The sequence below is a fragment of the Grampus griseus genome (genome assembly GCF_964374135.1).
Source record: "Grampus griseus genome assembly, chromosome: 2".
In the NCBI taxonomy this organism is placed as follows: domain Eukaryota; kingdom Metazoa; phylum Chordata; class Mammalia; order Artiodactyla; family Delphinidae; genus Grampus; species Grampus griseus.
In genome coordinates this window covers 108,071,016-108,088,848 of record NC_139018.1, presented here as the reverse complement: position 1 = coordinate 108,088,848, position 17,833 = coordinate 108,071,016, and the positions used below count along the sequence as shown (strand labels likewise).

Below are 17,833 nucleotides of genomic sequence, written 5' to 3'. Positions count from 1 at the left end.
CCATATGAACAGCAAGTTTTCCTGTATTTTGCATTAAAAACTATGTGTGAGTTTCTGAAGCTATGTTCCCCTAGAGTGAGATTTACGGCATTTTATGAATTTATGAGGAGGCAGGCTTACATTAACTCCTTTTTCTAGTATGGACTGTTCTCTAGAATTTTATCAGACAGGAATATCTTTATTAGCATAGATTCTTAAGATCTTGTCAAAAGATAGGTTATGCTACTGCATTTGGAATCATTTAACTAGGACAGACAGTCAGGTGTCAGAAAAGGCTGTCCTGTGTCTGGTCCTGGTTTTGCAATAGCCGTGGAATCTTGGGTAAGTCATTAAAATTTTCTAGACCAGACTCTTCTTCTGGAGGAACTAAGAGGGTTGGAATAATTCTCTCTTGGGGCCCTTCCTGCTCCATGATTATAGGTTTTCACCAAATTGTTTTCTGTAGTTTAAGTATACGCCGACAAGGTGAAATAGCCCATTTCCTCAGTTTTATCCTTTAAAGTATTGTTGGTAGAGCTAGACCAGACTCTACATTTAGTGCTGATGTAAACATGAATTCTTGACATGAAACATCACATGCTTTTATTTCAGGGTTAACCTCCATTTCAGCTAATCATGGGAGAGATTAAAGTCTCTCCTGATTATAACTGGTTTAGAAGTACAGTCCCCCTTAAAAAGGTATGTATGGTTTTACTACACCTCTTATTTGCAAAATCTTGTAATTGTTTTTATGTGTGATTTAGGTGTTATGTCTTAGTAGTGTTCGAGAGTAAAGGTTATTGCCAAGTATTGTGACTGGGTTGGAGAGCCTAAAGTTCACCCCTTCCCTGTCAAGTACAATCAACTTTTGAGACTCATTCAAGAGTAAAAGTGAGAATAACTGTACTCATTATTTTATAATTGTTTTTACATATTCAAGCAAGCAGGAATATGTGTACTCCTCTGTATAGTTTAGTAGAAAGCTGACAGCAACTGCAACTGTACAGTAAGTGCAGTTAGATTCTATTAGAAAGCATTTTCCTGTTCCTCAGATTTAAGATTTACAGTGAGTCACATTATAGGTCCTCTGTTTGCCATGATATATACTCATTCTGCCATAGTCATCTTTTGGAAACTTTATATGCCTGGGATGTCTAAAAACGCTAAACACTTCTATTGAAGTTTGTTGACTCTGAGTCCCAAGTTAATCCCAAATGTTTGGGGATCACACTAGACAAAAGTTGTGTCAGAATAAAATCTTTGCTGATCCCCTTGCAGAAATATTAGAGTACTATGATCTGAAGAACATCTGTGTCTCTGTTGTAATTATTTTGTCAGGATAGATAGCTGTGGAAGTATCATGCAAGTTTGAATTGATAACAGAATTACACTTCATATAGAAATTTGAGATACAGTCTCCAAGTATAGACAGAATACCTGCTATATACCTGGCACTGTTGTAGGAAGTCCCCAAATATCTTATTTAATTCTTTCAACAGTTTAACAAAGTGGATAGTGGTGTGCCCACTTAGCAGATGGGAAAACTGAGGTTCATGGAGGTTAACATGTTAAAGTCACACAGTCTAGTTGAGTTTAAATTAAAATCAAATTAATCTGGCTTCACAGCCAGAACTGGGCTTCCCTGGTGGCACAGCGGTTAAGAATCCGCCTGCCAGTGCAGGGGACATGGGTTCGATCCCTGGTCCAGGAAGATCCCATGTGCCGCTGAGCAGCTAAGCCTGTGCGCCACAACTACTGAGCCTGCGTGCCACAACTACTGAGGCCCGTGCGCCTAGAACCCATGCTCTGCAACAAGAGTAGCCACGGCAATGAGAAGCCCACGCACCACAATAAAGAGTAGCCCCTGCTCTCCGCAACTAGAGAAAGCCCGCAGTCAGCAACAAAGACCCAACGCAGCCAAAAAATTAATTAACTTCTTTAAAAAAAAGAAAAAATTCCTTAAAAAAAAGCCAGAACTAATTGGCAGCTTACCAAAGGGAACCCGCCTTTCTTCTTGCTACCCCAGGAACTACTGCCCATGCTAGGAGAATTGCCCCCAGAGTCCCTCTGCCTTGTCCCATCCCCTCAAGTGATTCATGTGAGCTCCTCTTGATGGACTCACTCAGCAAGCTAATCACCAGACCCAAAACAACACAAACTTACCTAAATATTCTTGGAAGTAGTAGTTTCATTGATGTAATTTTCTCCTTTGGTCAGTTTGGCCCACAAGACGTGAAAAGTTTGCTTGAAATTTCATAGTGCTAGATTTTCATTTCAGAGATCTGAATATCTTATCTCATATGAATTTTATTATTATAAGGTTGGAATTTACCGCATACCACTGTCAGAGGTTACTGAGATTTTGTTTACTACAATCATAGCAAAAAGAAACAGGAAAAGCAAAAATGTGAGTGGCAAATACAAAGGGCAAAAACATAATCATGAGATATACTGTCACCCGAGGAAGTCCAGAAGGTGTTGGTTAGGGCCCTTTGGGCTTTGCCCTGCCCTGTTTGTCTGCTCCCAGTGATGCCAGTGGCCGCGGTTAGTGTGCCGCCACCCACATTGGCACCATGGGCCCCACAGCACTGCCAGTTAGGAGCTGTCAGAAAATAGAACCTTGAACTTTTTAATGTAAAAAGGATAAGTGTTGATTTGCATTGGCAAAAGTTCAAGCAGTTAATGTACTTTTCCAAATACCAAAAAGTCAGCCAAAGAGAACAAAAATTAAACTATCATGCAGTGCATACTGTAGCTAACACTCTTGACACTGTTGAACACTCAGTATCTGCCAAACTCTGTGCTAAACACCTGATTTGTCTCGGTTCATGTAATGCTCATCTGTTTCCCTTTTTGGGTCAAGAACCACTAAATCAGGAAGGTTTCTGATGACCTTCCTCCTTCTTACCCCCTTTTCCCCCAAAAGCCAGTTTTTCCCTGAGCCCATTCCCCACACTGACTGAATGGTTTGAAACATTCTCTGGGGACAGTGATGCCTATACCTGCCTCGTCCCTCCTCTCTAGCAGAGGTCTCCCCTTCAGAGTCTTGGTCTAGAGCAGGCTCCTGAAGCATCTCTTTGAGAGGTCCCATCTCTACCCAGTTTCTCCCTGGAGGCTGGAGTCGTTTCTTCCCCTCACTTCCCCTGGTCACACACTGACCCTGCTGATCCCAGCCCGCCCTCTGGGCCAGCACCCAAGGATGACTCTGCAAATTGTCCTCCTCCTATGTGCACACATGCATGTGCACATGCACGCGTGTGCGTGCGCGCACGTGCGCGCGTGCACACACACACACACACACAGAGGCAGAAGTATGGGGAAGAAATCAGATGCCATGTACAGAGTTTACTGTTTAATGGTAAATGATAAATTTCATATAATCATGGCTGGGGAGGAAAATTCAAAACTGATAGAGAAAACAGCTCTTGGGAGAAGTATAAAGCAGTTCCATGGACTATGTCAGCACTGAAGAGGGAAGTGGAGACAGCCGTTCTTTATATGTGCTAGTCTGGTGTGATCCCCTCATTAGCTTGTAACAACCAAGGCAGTAATATTAAAATTGTCAGTGAAACTATAGTGCTGAAATAACTATATAAAACCCAATGCATGAGGTTTTTCATTTTGTTTCTTATAATTTTCCCTCCAGATTATTGTGGATGATGACGACAGTAAGATCTGGTCGCTCTACGATGCAGGCCCCAGAAATATCAGGTGTCCTCTCATATTTCTCCCTCCCGTCAGCGGAACTGCTGATGTATTTTTCCGGCAGATTTTGGCTTTGACTGGATGGGGTTACCGGGTTATAGCTGTAAGTATTATTGATTCAGGATTGAAATTAAGTCCACATTTTCTGGTTTTCTGTGTGTGTGTGTGCATGTGCGCTTCTGTTTCTGATTAACTGTAGTAATAGGCGTGTTTTTTTATTGAGGTAAGATACTGTTTTCCTTTGTTAAAATGTGAAAGGGAGTTTTTTGAAGGAAGGTGGTGTGGTTCACCAACATACAGAGGCTCAGAGGGGACAAACCTCTATTGGAAGCCTTCTTTACCCTCAGCTTGAACATGCATTTTCTGAATAGGTCTGACCAGCAGGAAGCATTGTCCTTGTTTATAGTTAAGGAGACTGAGGTCCGGACCGTTTTAGTGATCACCGAGGGTCACACAGCCAGTAGGCCATGGAGGGAGAGCCCAGCTCAGTCTTCTGACCCCATTCACCCTCCCCTTTTATTACATCACTGCTTCGGGGGCAGCAGAGGGATCAGCTGACATCCAGGGGACTGAAAGCTTGCTTTAATGTGAGTCTTTGATAGGTGAGGTGAGGCTCATTAATTAGCTCATATCCTTCGCATTTGGTTTTTTGTTTCTAATCTTTATCACTGAGTTCGGTCCAAATCTAGTTTCGCATTGATCATTCTCTAAGCTTCTTCTCTGGGAGGTGGGCGTAGGTAGGAAGGCACTGTTTGTTTTTTTGTTTTTGTTTTGGCCACACGGCGTGGCAGCGAGATCTTAGTTCCCTGACCAGGGATTGAACCCATGCCCCGTGCAGTAGAAGCACAGAGTCCTAACCACTGCACTGCCAGGGAATTCCCAGGAAGGCACTGTTGCTCACAGTGGAGTGTTTGGTGTGCCTCGATCGGATCAGGACAATGGATGTTGGTTTCCTAACTTCCCCTGGAAGGAGAGGCTCTGGCTTTGGAGCCAGCAGTTGTTTTTGGGACCTGGAATGTTAACATGTAAACATTACTCCCCTTGGAAGTACTGCTGTTAGTATACATTTTATTTACTGCCTAGAAGAGAGAAAACGTGGACCAGATCTCTTCTCTTGGTTGATAACTGAAAATTCCAATGGGGTTACCACTAATTGGGGTCATAAAAGACAAATCCAATTCCTCTTCATCCAGGCAGCCCTTCTCTTTCTTGAAAAAACTAGTTATTATCGGTGGCCTACTGCCTTCCGCCCCCAGGTCTTTTCTTCTCCAGCTAAATTTCTCCAGATTCTTTAACCATTCCTCGTATTGTGTGTTTGAATCCCTGCAGCATAATCCTCCCTTGTTCTGGGTTTTCAGTAATCCCTCTCAGTGGACAGCATTGCAGGAGAGCAGAGTGGTAACCGCCCTCATTCCAGTCCACTGCAGCCTAAGTCGTGACACTTTCTGTCCTTGTGGTCCCTGTTGATCAGCCAGGGAGGGGGAACCTGAGCAGCCCCTGGGTGTCTGTCTCACTTTAGAGTGCTGTCCAAAGCGAACAGTGTGGTTATCACTCTAAACTGACAGGGCACATAGCCTTGCCTTCTGGCTGGATGTTTCTTCTTGCTTCTTGATGTAGGCTTTTGCTATTTCTTAGCTAGATAATGAATCAAGAAAAAGGCCAGCAATGTCTTCAAAATTACTTTGTCCTTCTTAAGATTTGATCAGAATGCCCAACCCCAGGAGGTTCTGAAATTTACTAGGTATTTGTTAAATACCTAGCAGTTAAAATGCATGGATCCTCTTTTCATTTACGTATTTATTGAGATAATTATAGGTTCACATGCAGTAAGAAATACTAGAGAGATATCCCTTATATACTTTGCCCAGTTTCTCCCAATAGTAACATTTTATAAAACTGTAGTAGGATATCACAACCAAGACATTGATGTTAATGTAATCCACCAGCCTTGTTCAGATTTCCCAGTTTTACTCGTACTCAGTTGTGTGTGTGTGTATCAAGTCATATACAGTTTTATTACCTGTCTAGGGCACAGATTTTTTAAATTTAATTTTTATTTTATATTATAGTTGATTTACAATGTTGTGTTAGTTTCAGGTGTACAGCAAAGTGATTCAGTTATACATATACATATATCCATTCTTTTTCAGATGGTTTTCCCATATAGATTATTAGAGAATATTGAGTAGAGTTTCCTGAGCTATACAGTAGGTTCTTGTTGATTATCTATTTTATATATAGTAACACTACTATATATATATTTTAATCCCAAACTTCTAATTCATCCCTCCCCCTACCATTGCCCTTTGGTAACAGTAAGTTTGTTTTCGAAGTCTGTGAGTCTGTTTCTGTTTTAAGTTCATTTGTATCTTTTTTTTTTTTTTTTTTTTTTTGCGATGCGTGGGCCTCCCACTGTTGTGGCCTCTCCCGTTGCGGAGCACAGGCTCCGGACGCGCAGGCTCAGCAGCCATGGCTCACGGGCCTAGCTGCTCCGCGGCATGTGGGATCTTCCCGGACTGGGGCACGAACCCGTATCCCCTGCATTGGCAGGCGGACTCTCAACCACTGCGCCACCAGGGAAGCCCCTGTATCATTTTTTTAACTTCCACATATAAATGTTATCCTATGATATTTGTCTTTCTGTGTCTGACTTAACTTCACTTAGTATGATAATCTCTAGATCCATCCATGGTGCTGCAAATGGCATTATTTCATTCATTTTTATGGCTGAGTAGTATTCCATTGTATATATGTACCACATCTTCTTTATCCATTCCTCTCGATGGACATTTAGGTTGCTTCCATGTCTTGGCTGTTGTGAACAGTGCTGCACTGAACATTGGAGTGCATGTATCGTTTTGAATTATGATTTTTTCTGGATATATGCCCAGGAGTGAGATTGCTGGATAAAATGGTAGTTCTTAGTCTTTTTTTTTTTTTTTTTTTTTTTTGCGGTACGCAGGCCTCTCACTGTTGTGGCCTCTCCCGTTATGGAGCACAGGCTCCGGACGCGCAGGCTCAACGGCCATGGCTCACAGGCCCAGCCGCTCTGCGGCATGTGGGATCTTCCCGTACTGGGGCACGAACCCATGTCCCCTGCATCGGCAGGCGGACTCTCAACCACTGTGCCACCAGGGAAGCCTGGTAGTTCTTAGTTTTTTAAGGAACCTCCATACTGTTCTCCACAGTAGTTGTACCAATTTAGATTCCCACCAACAGTGTAGGAGAGTTCTCTTTTCTCCACACCCTCTTTAGCATTTATTGTTTGTAGACTTTTTGATGATGGCCATTCTGACTCATGTGAGGTGATACCTCATTGTAGTTTTGATTTGCATTTCTCTAATAATTAGCAGTGTTGAGCATCTTTTCATGTGCTTTTTGGCTATCTGTATGTCTTCTTTGGAGAAATGTCTACTCAGGTCTTCTGCCCATTTTTCAATCAGGTTGTTTGTTTTTTGATATTGAGCTGCATGAGCTGTTTGTATATTTTGGAGAGTAATCCCTTGTCAGTTGCTTCGTTTGCAAATATTTTCTCCCATCCTGTGGATTGTCTTTTCATTTTGTTTATGGTTTCCTTTGCTGTGCAAAAGCTTTTAAGGTTAATTAGGTCCCATTTGTTTATTTTTATTTTCATTACTCTAGATGGTGGATCCAAAAAGATATTGCTGTGATTTATGTCAGAGTGTTCTGCCTATGTTTTCCTCTGAGAGTTTTACAGTATCCAGTCTTCATTTAGGTCTTTGATCTATTTTGAGTTTATTTTTGTGTATGGTATTAGAGAATGTTCTAGTTTCATTCTTTTACGTGTAGCTGTCCAGTTTTCCCAGCACCATTTCTCCATTGTATATTCTTGTCTCCTTTGTCATAGATTAATTGACTATAGGCACGTGGGTTTATTTCTGGGCTTTCTATCCTGTTCCACTAATCTATATTTCTGTTTTTGTGCCAGTACCATACTGTTTTGATTACTGTAGCTTTGTAGTATAGTCTGAAATCAGGGAGACCGGATCCTCCAGCTCCATTTTTCTTTCTCAGGATTGCTTTGGCTATTCGGGTCTTTTGTGTTTCCATACAGATTTTTAAATTTTTTGTTCTAGTTCTGTGAAACATGCCATTGGTAATTTAATAGGGATTGCATTGAATCTGTAGATTGCCTAGAGTAGTATAGTCATTTTGACAATATTGATTCTTCCAATCCAAGAACACAGTCTATCTTTCAATTTGTTTGTGTCACCTTCAGTTTCTTTCATCAGCATCTTATAGTTTTCAGAGTATAGGCCTTTTTCCTCCTTAGGCAGGTTTATTCCTAGATATTTTATTCTTTTTGATGCATTGGTAAATGGGATTGTTTCTTTAATTTCTCTTTCTGATCTTTCATTGTTAATGTATAGAAATGCAACAGATTTCTGTGTATTAATTTTGTATCCTGCAACTTTACCGAATTCATTGATGAGCTCTAGTAGTTTTATGATAGCATCTTTAGGATTTTCTCTGAATACTATCGCATCATCTGCAAACAGTGACAGTTTTACTTCTTTTCCAATTTGGATTCCTTTTATTTCTTTTACTTCTCTAATTCCCGTGGCTAGGAATTCCAAAACTATGTTGAAAAAAAGTGGCAAGAGTGGACATCCTCGTCTTGTTTCTGATCCTAGAGAAAATGCTTTCAGCTTTTCACCGTTGAGTCTGATGTTGGTGTGGGTTTGTCATATATGGCCTTTATTATGTTGAGGTAGGTTCTATGCCTACTTTCTGGAGAGTTTTTATAATAAATGGGTGTTGAGTTTTGTCAAGAGCTTTTTCTGCATCTATTAGATGATCATATGGTTTTTCTTCTTCAGTTTGTTAATGTGGTGTATCACACTGATTGATTTGTGGATATTGAAAAATCCTTGCATCCCACTTGATCATGGTGTATTATCCTTTTAATGTATTGTTGGATTCAGTTTGCTATTATTTTTTTGAGGACTTTTGCATCTATGTTAATCAGTGATATTGGTTTCTTTCTATTTTTGTGGTATCTTTGTCTGGTTTTGGTATCAGGGTGATGATGGCCTCATAGAATGAGTTTGGGAGTGTTCCTTTCTCTGCAGTTTTTTGGAATAGTTTCAGAAGGATAGGTGTTAACTCTTGTCTAAATACTTGATAGAATTCCCCTGTGAAGCCATCTGGTCCTGGACTTTTGTTTGTTGGAAGTTGTTGTTTTTTTTTAACATCTTTATTGGGGTATAATTGCTTTACAATGGTGTGTTAGTTTCTGCTTTATAACAAAGTGAATCAGTTATACATATACATATGTTCCCATATCTCTTCCCTCTTGCATTTCCCTCCCTCCCACCCTCCCTATCCCACCACTCTAGGCGGTCACAAATCACCAAGCTGATATCCCTGTGCCATGCGGCTGCTTCCCACTAGCTATCTACCTTACGTTTGGTAGTGTATATATGTCCATGCCTCTCGCTCGCTTTATCACAGCTCACCCTTCCCCCTCCCCATATCTTCAAGTCCGTTCTCCAGTAGGTCTGTGTCTTTCTTCCTGTCTTATCCCTAGGCTCTTCATGACATTTTTTTTTCTTAAATTCCATATATATGTCTTAGCATACGGTATTTGTCTTTCTCTTTCTGACTTACTTCACTCTGTATGACAGACTCTAGGTCTATCCACCTCATTACAAATAGCTCAATTTCGTTTCTTTTTATGGCTGAGTAATATTCCATTGTATATATGTGCCACATCTTCTTTATCCATTCATCCGATGATGGGCACTTAGGTTGCTTCCATCTCCGGGCTATTGTAAATAGAGCTGCAATGAACATTTTGGTACATGACTCTTTTTTTTTTTTTTTTTACTTAAAAGTTTAATCATATCAGGTTATTTTCCCTGTTGACAAATTTCATAACAGAAACAATATGCATTTATTGACTTTCAATAGCCCTAGGTACAATGAAACTATTGTGCTTAATGCTGATGTCTCTAAAGACAGGTCTGTATTAATTAAGACCACAAGCTTAAGCTAGCTCTAATACCAAATATTAATTCAATATTAAATATGTCCCAGATCACACGAACCTGAAATGTATTCTAGTGAGCTTCTTTTATATTTCTGAGAATGTATATAAGCACTCAATTTCTTTTAAGCAAATTAAATACAGCTCATTTACAAGTTAATTTTTTTTTTATATATATACATATGTTCCCATATCTCTTCCCTCTTGCGTCTCCCTCCCTCCCACCCTCCCTATCCCACCCCTCCAGGCAGTCACAAAGCACCAAGCCGATATCCCTGTGCCATGCGGCTGCTTCCCACTAGCTATCTACCTTACGTTTGGTAGTGTATATATGTCCATGCCTCTCTCTCGCTTTGTCACCGTTTACCCTTCCCCCGCCCCATAGCCTCAAGTCCATTCTCTAGTAAGTCTGTGTCTTTATTCCTGTTTCACCCCTAGGTTTTTCATGACATTTTTTTTTCTTAAATTCCATATATATGTGTTAGCATATGGTATTTGTCTCTCTCTTTCTGACTTACTTCACTCTGTATGACAGACTCTAGGTCTATCCACCTCATTACAAATAGCTCAATTTCGTTTCTTTTTATGGCTGAGTAATATTCCATTGTATATATGTGCCACATCTTCTTTATCCATTCGTCCGATGATGGACACTTAGGTTGTTTCCATCTCTGGGCTATTGTAAATAGAGCTGCAATGAACATTTTGGTACATGACTGTTTTTGAATTATGGTTTTCTCAGGGTATATGCCCAGTAGTAAGATTGCTGGGTCATATGGTAGTTCTATTTGTAGTTTTTTAAGGAACCTCCATACTGTTCTCCACAGTGGCTGTATCAATTTACATTCCCACCAACAGTGTAAGAGGGTTCCCTTTTCTCCACACCCTCTCCAGCATTTATTGTTTCTAGATTTTTTGATGATGGCCATTCTGACTGGTGTGAGATGATATCTCATTGTAGTTTTGATTTGCATTTCTCTAATGATTAGTGATGTTGAGCATTCTTTCATGTGTTTGTTGGCACTCTGTATATCTTCTTTGGAGAAATGTCTATTTAGGTCTTCTGCCCATTTTTGGATTGGGTTGTTTGTTTTTTTGTTATTAAGCTGCATGAGCTGCTTATAAATTTTGGAGATTAATCCTTTGTCAGTTGCTTCATTTGCAAATATTTTCTCCCATTCTGAGGGTTGTCTTTTGGTCTTGTTTATGGTTTCCTTTGCTGTGCAAAAGCTTTGAAGTTTCATTAGGTCCCATTTGTTTACTTTTGTTTTTATTTCCATTTCTCTAGGAGGTGGGTCAAAAAGGACCTTGCTGTGTTTATGTCATAGAGTGTCCTGCCTATGTTTTCCTCTAAGAGTTTGATAGTTTCTGGCCTTACATTTAGGTCTTTAATCCCTTTTGAGCTTATTTTTGTGTATGGTGTTAGGGAGTGATCTAATCTCATACTTTTACATGTACCTGTCCAGTTTTCCCAGCACCACTTATTGAATAGGCTGTCCTTTCTCCATTGTACATTCCTGCCTCCTTTGTCAAAGATAAGGTGACCATATGTGCGTGGGTTTATCTCTGGGCTTTCTATCCTGTTCCATTGATCTATATTTCTGTTTTTGTGCCAGTACCATACTGTCTTGATTACTGTAGCTTTGTAGTATAGTCTGAAGTCAGGAAGCCTGATTCCTCCAGCTCCGTTTTTCATTCTCAAGATTGCTTTGGCTATTCGGGGTCTTTTGTGTTTCCATACAAAGTGTGAAATTTTTTGTTGTAGTTCTGTGAAAAATGCCAGTGGTAGTTTGATAGGGATTGCATTGAATCTATAGATTGCTTTGGGTAGTAGAGTCATTTTCACAATGTTGATTCTTCCAATCCAAGAACATGGTATATCTCGCCATCTATTTGTATCATCTTTAATTTCTTTCATCAGTGTCTTATAATTTTCTGCATACAGGTCTTTTGTCTCCTTAGGTAGGTTTATTCCTAGATATTTTATTCTTTTTGCTAAAATGGTAAATGGGAGTGTTTTCTTGATTTCACTTTCAGATTTTTCATCATTAGTGTATAGGAATGCCAGAGATTTCTGTGCATTAATTTTGTATCCTGCTACTTCACCAAATTCATTGATTAGCTCTAGTAGTTTTCTGGTAGCATCTTTAGGATTCTCTATGTATAGTATCATGTCATCTGCAAACAGTGACAGCTTTACTTCTTCTTTTCTGATTTGGATTCCTTTTATTTCCTTTTCTTCTCTGATTGCTGTGGCTAAAACTTCCAAAACTATGTTGAATAAGAGTGGTGAGAGTGGGCAACCTTGTCTTGTTCCTGATCTTAGTGGAAATGCTTTCAGTTTTTCACCATTGAGGACGATGTTGGCTGTGGGTTTGTCATATATGGCCTTTATTATGTTGAGGAAAGTTCCCTCTATGCCTACTTTCTGCAGGGTTTTTATCATAAATGGGTGTTGAATTTTGTCAAAAGCTTTCTCTGCATCTATTGAGATGATCATATGGTTTTTCTCCTTCAATTTGTTAATATGGTGTGTCACGTTGATTGATTTGCATATATTGAAGAATCCTTGCATTCCTGGAATAAACCCCACTTGATCATGGTGTATGATCCTTTTAATGTGCTGTTGGATTCTGTTCGCTAGTATTTTGTTGAGGATTTTTGCATCTATGTTCATCAGTGATATTGGCCTGTAGTTTTCTTTCTTTGTGACATCCTTGTCTGGTTTTGGTATCAAGGTGATGGTGGCCTCGTAGAATGAGTTTGGGAGTGTTCCTCCCTCTGCTATATTTTGGAAGAGTTTGAGAAGGATAGGTGATAGCTCTTCTCTAAATGTTTGATAGAATTCGCCTGTGAAGCCATCTGGTCCTGGACTTTTGCTTGTTGGCAGATTCTTAATCACAGTTTCAATTTCAGTGCTTGTGTTTGGTCTGTTCATATTTTCTATTTCTTCCTGATTCAGTCTTGGCAAGTTGTGCCTTTCTAAGAATGTGTCCATTTCTTCCAGGTTGTCCATTTTATTGGCATAGAGTTGCTTGTAGTAATCTCTCATGATCTTTTGTATTTCTGCAGTGTCAGTTGTTACTTCTCCTTTTTCATTTCTAATTCTATTGATTTGAGTCTTCTCCCTTTTATCTTGATGAGTCTGGCTAATGGTTTATCAATTTTGTTTATCCTTTCAAAGAACCAGCTTTTAGTTTTATTGATCTTTGCTATCGTTTCCGTCATTTCTTTTTCATTTATTTCTGATCTGATTTTTATGATTTCTTTCCTTCTGCTAACTTTGGGGGTTTTTTTGTTCTTCTTTCTCTAATTGCTTTAGGTGCAAGGTTAGGTTGTTTATTCGAGATGTTTCCTGTTTCTTGAGGTAGGATTGTATTGCTATAAACTTCCCTCTTAGAACTGCTTTTGCTGCATCCCATAGATTTTGAGTTGTGTCTCCATTGTCATTTGTTTCTGGGTATTTTTTGATTTCCTCTTTGATTTCTTCAGTGATCACTTCGTTATTAAGTAGTGTGTTGTTTAGCCTCCGTGTGTTTGTATTTTTTACAGATCTTTTCCTGTAATTGATATCTAGTCTCATAGCGTTGTGGTTGGAAAAGATACTTGATACAATTTCAATTTTCTTAAATTTACCAAGGCTTGATTTGTGACCCAAGATATGATCTATTCTGGAGAATGTTCCATGAGCACTTGAGAAAAATGTGTATTCTGTTGTTTTTGGATGGAATGTCCTATAAATATCAATTAACTCCATCTCGTTTAATGTATCATTTAAAGCTTGTGTTTCCTTATTTATTTTCATTTTGGATGATCTGTCCATTGGTGAAAGTGGGGTGTTAAAGTCCCCTACTATGAATGTGTTACTGTCGATTTCCCCTTTTATGGCTCTCAGTATTTGCCTTATGTATTGAGGTGCTCCTATGTTGGGTGCATAAATATTTACAATTGTTATATCTTCTTCTTGGATCGATCCCTTGATCATTATGTAGTGTCCTTCTTTGTCTCTTCTAATAGTCTTTGTTTTAAAGTCTATTTTGTCTGATATGAGAATTGCTACTCCAGCTTTCTTTTGGTTTCCATTTGCATGAAATACCTTTTTCCATCCCCTTACTTTCAGTCTGTATGTGTCTCTAAGTCTGAAGTGGGTCTGTTGTAGACAGCAAATATATGGGTCTTGTTTTTGTATCCATTCAGCCAGTCTGTGTCTTTTGGTGGGAGCATTTAGTCCATTTACATTTAAGGTAATTATCGATATGTGTGTTCCCATTCCCATTTTCTTAATTGTTTTGGGTTCGTTATTGTAGGTCTTTTCCTTCTTTTGTGTTTCTTGCCTAGAGAAGTTCCTTTAGCAGTTGTTGTAGAGCTGGTTTGGTGGTGCTGAACTCTCTCAGCTTTTGCTTGTCTGTAAAGGTTTTAATTTCTCCATCAGATCTGAATGAGATCCTTGCTGGGTACAGTAATCTTGGTTGCAGGTTTTTCTCCTTCAACACTTTCTATATGTCATGCCACTCCCTTCTGGCTTGCAGAGTTTCTGCTGAAAGATCAGCTGTTAACCTTATGGGGATTCCCTTGTGTGTTATTTGTTGTTTTTCCCTTGCTGCTTTTAATATGTTTTCTTTGTATTTAATTTTTGACAGTTTGATTAATATGTGTCTTGGCGTATTTCTCCTTGGATTTATCCTGTATGGGACTCTCTGTGCTTCCTGGACTTGATTAACTATTTCCTTTCCCATATTAGGGAAGTTTTCAACTATAATCTCTTCAAATATTTTCTCAGTCCCTTTCTTTTTCTCTTCTTCTTCTGGAACCCCTATAATTCGAATGTTGGTGCGTTTAATGTTGTCCCTGACGTCTCTGAGACTGTCCTCAGTTCTTTTCATTCTTTTTTCTTTATTCTGCTCTGCAGTAGTTATTTCCACTATTTTATCTTCCAGGTCACTTATCCGTTCTTCTGCCTCAGTTATTCTGCTATTGATCCCATCTAGAGTATTTTTCATTTCATTTATTGTGTTGTTCATCATTGTTTGTTTCATCTTTAGTTCTTCTAGGTCCTTGTTAACTGATTCTTGCATTTTGTCTATTCTATTTCCAAGATTTTGGATCATCTTTACTATCATTATTCTGAATTCTTTTTCAGGTAGACTGCCTATTTCCTCTTCATTTGTTAGGTCTGGTGGGTTTTTATCTTGCTCCTTCATCTGCTGTGTGTTTTTCTGTCTTTTCATTTTGCTTATCTTACTGTGTTTGGGGTCTCCTTTTTGCAGGCTGAAGGTTCGTAGTTCCTGTTGTTTTTGGTGTCTGTCCCCAGTGGCTAAGGTTGGTTCAGTGGGTTGTGTAGGCTTCCTGATGGAGGGTACTAGTGCCTGTGTTCTGGTGGATGAGGCTGGATCTTGACTTTCTGGTGGGCAGGTCCACGTCTGGTGGTGTGTTTTGAGGTGTCTGTAGACTTTTGATTTGGGCAGCCTCTCTGCTAATGGGTGGGGTTGTGTTCCTGTCTTGCTAGTTGTTTGGCATAGGATGTCCAGCACTGTAGCTTGCTGGTCGTTGAGTGAAGCTGGGTGCTGGCGTTGAGATGGAGATCTCTGGGAGATTTTCGCTGTTTGATATTATGTGCAGCTGGGAGGCCTCTTGTGGACCAGTGTCCTGAAGTTGGCTCTCCCACCTCAGAGGCTCAGCACTGACTCCTGGCTGCAGCACCAAGAGCCTTTCATCCACAGGGCTCCTTAATTTGGGATGATTTGTTGTCTATTCATGTATTCCACAGATGCAGGGTACATCAAGTTGATTGTGGAGCTTTAATCCGCTGCTTCTGAGGCTGCTGGGAGAGATTTCCCTTTCTCTTCTTTGTTCTCACAGCTCCCAGGGGCTCAGCTTTGGATTTGGCCCCGCCTGTGCGTGTAGGTCGCCGGAGGGCGTCTGTTCTTTGCTCAGACAGGACGGGGTTAAAGGAGCCGCTGATTTGGAGGCTCTGGCTCACTCAGGCCGGGGTGGGGGTGGGGGAGTAGGGAGGGTCACGGAGTGTGGGGCGGGCCTGCGGCGGCAGAGGCCGGCATGACGTTGCTAGCCTGAGGTGTGCCGTGCGTTCTCCCGGGGGAGTTGTCCCTGGATCCCGGGACCCTGGCAGTGGCGGGCTGCACAGGCTCCCCAGAAGGGGGTGTGGACACTGACCTGCGTTCGCACACAGGCTTCTTGGTGGCGGCGCAGCGGCCTTAGCGCCTCATGTCTGTCTCTGGGCTCCGCACTTTTAGCCGCGAGCCGCCCGTCTCTGGAGCTCTCTTAAGCAGCGTTCTTAATCCCCTCTCCTCGTGCACCAGGAAACAAAGAGGGAAGAAAAAGTCTCCTGCCTCTTCGGCAGGTCCAGACTTTTCCCCGGACTCCCTCCTGGCTAGCCGCGGTGCACTAACGCCCTGTAGGCTGTGTTCACGCCACCAACCTCAGTCCTTTCCCGGTGCTCCGACAGAAGCCGAAGCCTCAGCTCCCAGCCCTGCCCGCCCCGGCGGGCGAGCAGACAAGCCTCTCGGCTGGTGAGTGCCGGTCGGCCCGATCCTCTGCGCTGGAATCTCTCCGCTTTGCCCTCTGCACCCCTGTTACTGTGCTCTCCTCCGCGGCTCCCAAGCTCCCCCACTCCGCCACCCAAAGTCTCCGCCCGCGAAGGGGCCTCCCAGTGTGCGGACACCTTTCCTCCTTCACAGCTCTCCCGCTGGTGCAGGACCCGTCCCTATCCCTTTGTCTCTGTTTATTTTTTTCTTTTGCCCTAACCACATACGTGGGGGCTTCCTTGCCTTTTGGGAGGTCTGAGGTCTTCTGCCAGCATTCAGTAGGTGCTCCGTGGGAGTTGTTCCACGCGTAGATGTATTTCTGGTGTATCTGTGGGGAGGAAGGTGATCTCCGCGTCTTACTCTTCCGCCATCTTCCCGGAAGTCGCATGACTCTTTTTGAATTATGGTTTTCTCAGGGTGTATGCCCAGTAGTGGGATTGCTGGGTCATATGGTAGTTCTATTTTTAGTTTTTTAAGGAACCTCCATACTGTTCTCCATAGTGGCTGTACCAATTCACATTCCCACCAGCAATGCAGAAGTGTTCCCTTTTCTCCACACCCTCTCCAGCATTTATTGTTTCTAGATTTTTTGATGATGGCCATTCTGACTGGTGTGAGATGATATCTCATTGTAGTTTTGATTTGCATTTCCCTAATGATTAATGATGTTGAGCATTCTTTCATGTGTTTGTTGGCAGTCTGTATATCTTCTTTGGAGAAATGTCTATTTAGGTCTTCTGCCCATTTTTGGATTGGGTTGTTTGTTTTTTTGTTATTGAGCTGCATGAGCTGCTTGTAAATTTTGGAAATTAATCCTTTGTTAGTTGCTTCATTTGCAAATATTTTCTCCCATTCTGAGGGTTGTCTTTTGGTCTTGTTTATGGTTTCCTTTGCTGTGCAAAAGCTTTGAAGTTTCATTAGGTCCCATTTGTTTATTTTTGTTTTTATTTCCATTACTTTAGGAGGTGGGTCAAAAAGGATCTTGCTGTGATTTATGTCATAGAGTGTTCTGCCTATGTTTTCCTCTAAGAGTTTGATAGTTTCTGGCCTTACATTTAGGTCTTTAATCCCTTTTGAGCTTATTTTTGTGTATGGTGTTAGGGAGTGATCTAATCTCATACTTTTACATGTACCTGTCCAGTTTTCCCAGCACCCCTTATTGAAGAGGCTGTCCTTTTTCCACTGTACGTTCCTGCCTCCTTTATCAAAGATAAGGTGACCATATGTGTGTGGGTTTATCTCTGGTCTTTCTATCCTGTTCCATTGATCTATCTTTCTGTTTTTGTGCCAGTACCATACTGTCTTGATTACTGTAGCTTTGTAGTATAGTCTGAAGTCAGGGAGCCTGATTCCTCCAGCTCTGTTTTTCGTTCTCAAGATTGCTTTGGCTATTCGGGGTCTTTTGTGTTTCCATACAAATTGTGAAATTTTTTGTTGTAGTTTTGTGAAAATGCCAGTGGTAGTTTGATAGGGATTGCATTGAACCTGCAGATTGCTTTGTGTAGTAGAGTCATTTTCACAATGTTGATTCTTCCAATCCAAGAACATGGTATATCTCTCCCTCTATTTGTATCATCTTTAATTTGTTGGAAGTTTT

The 17,833-nt window shown here is 41.0% G+C and overlaps 1 protein-coding gene across 3 annotated transcripts in view; it reads left to right on the top strand.

The window, feature by feature from the left end:
• The window catches only part of SPG21 (SPG21 abhydrolase domain containing, maspardin), an 81,156-nt gene that overhangs the window by 3,432 nt on the left and 59,891 nt on the right, over positions 1–17,833 (top strand). For all 3 annotated transcript variants that reach the window (XM_082648007.1, XM_082648008.1, XM_082648006.1), the window contains exons 2-3: positions 592–678; positions 3,626–3,787. In XM_082648007.1, coding sequence (XP_082504133.1) covers positions 616–678; positions 3,626–3,787 — 225 coding nt within the window. In that variant the 5' untranslated portion in view covers positions 592–615. The remainder of the gene's footprint in view (positions 1–591; positions 679–3,625; positions 3,788–17,833) is intronic.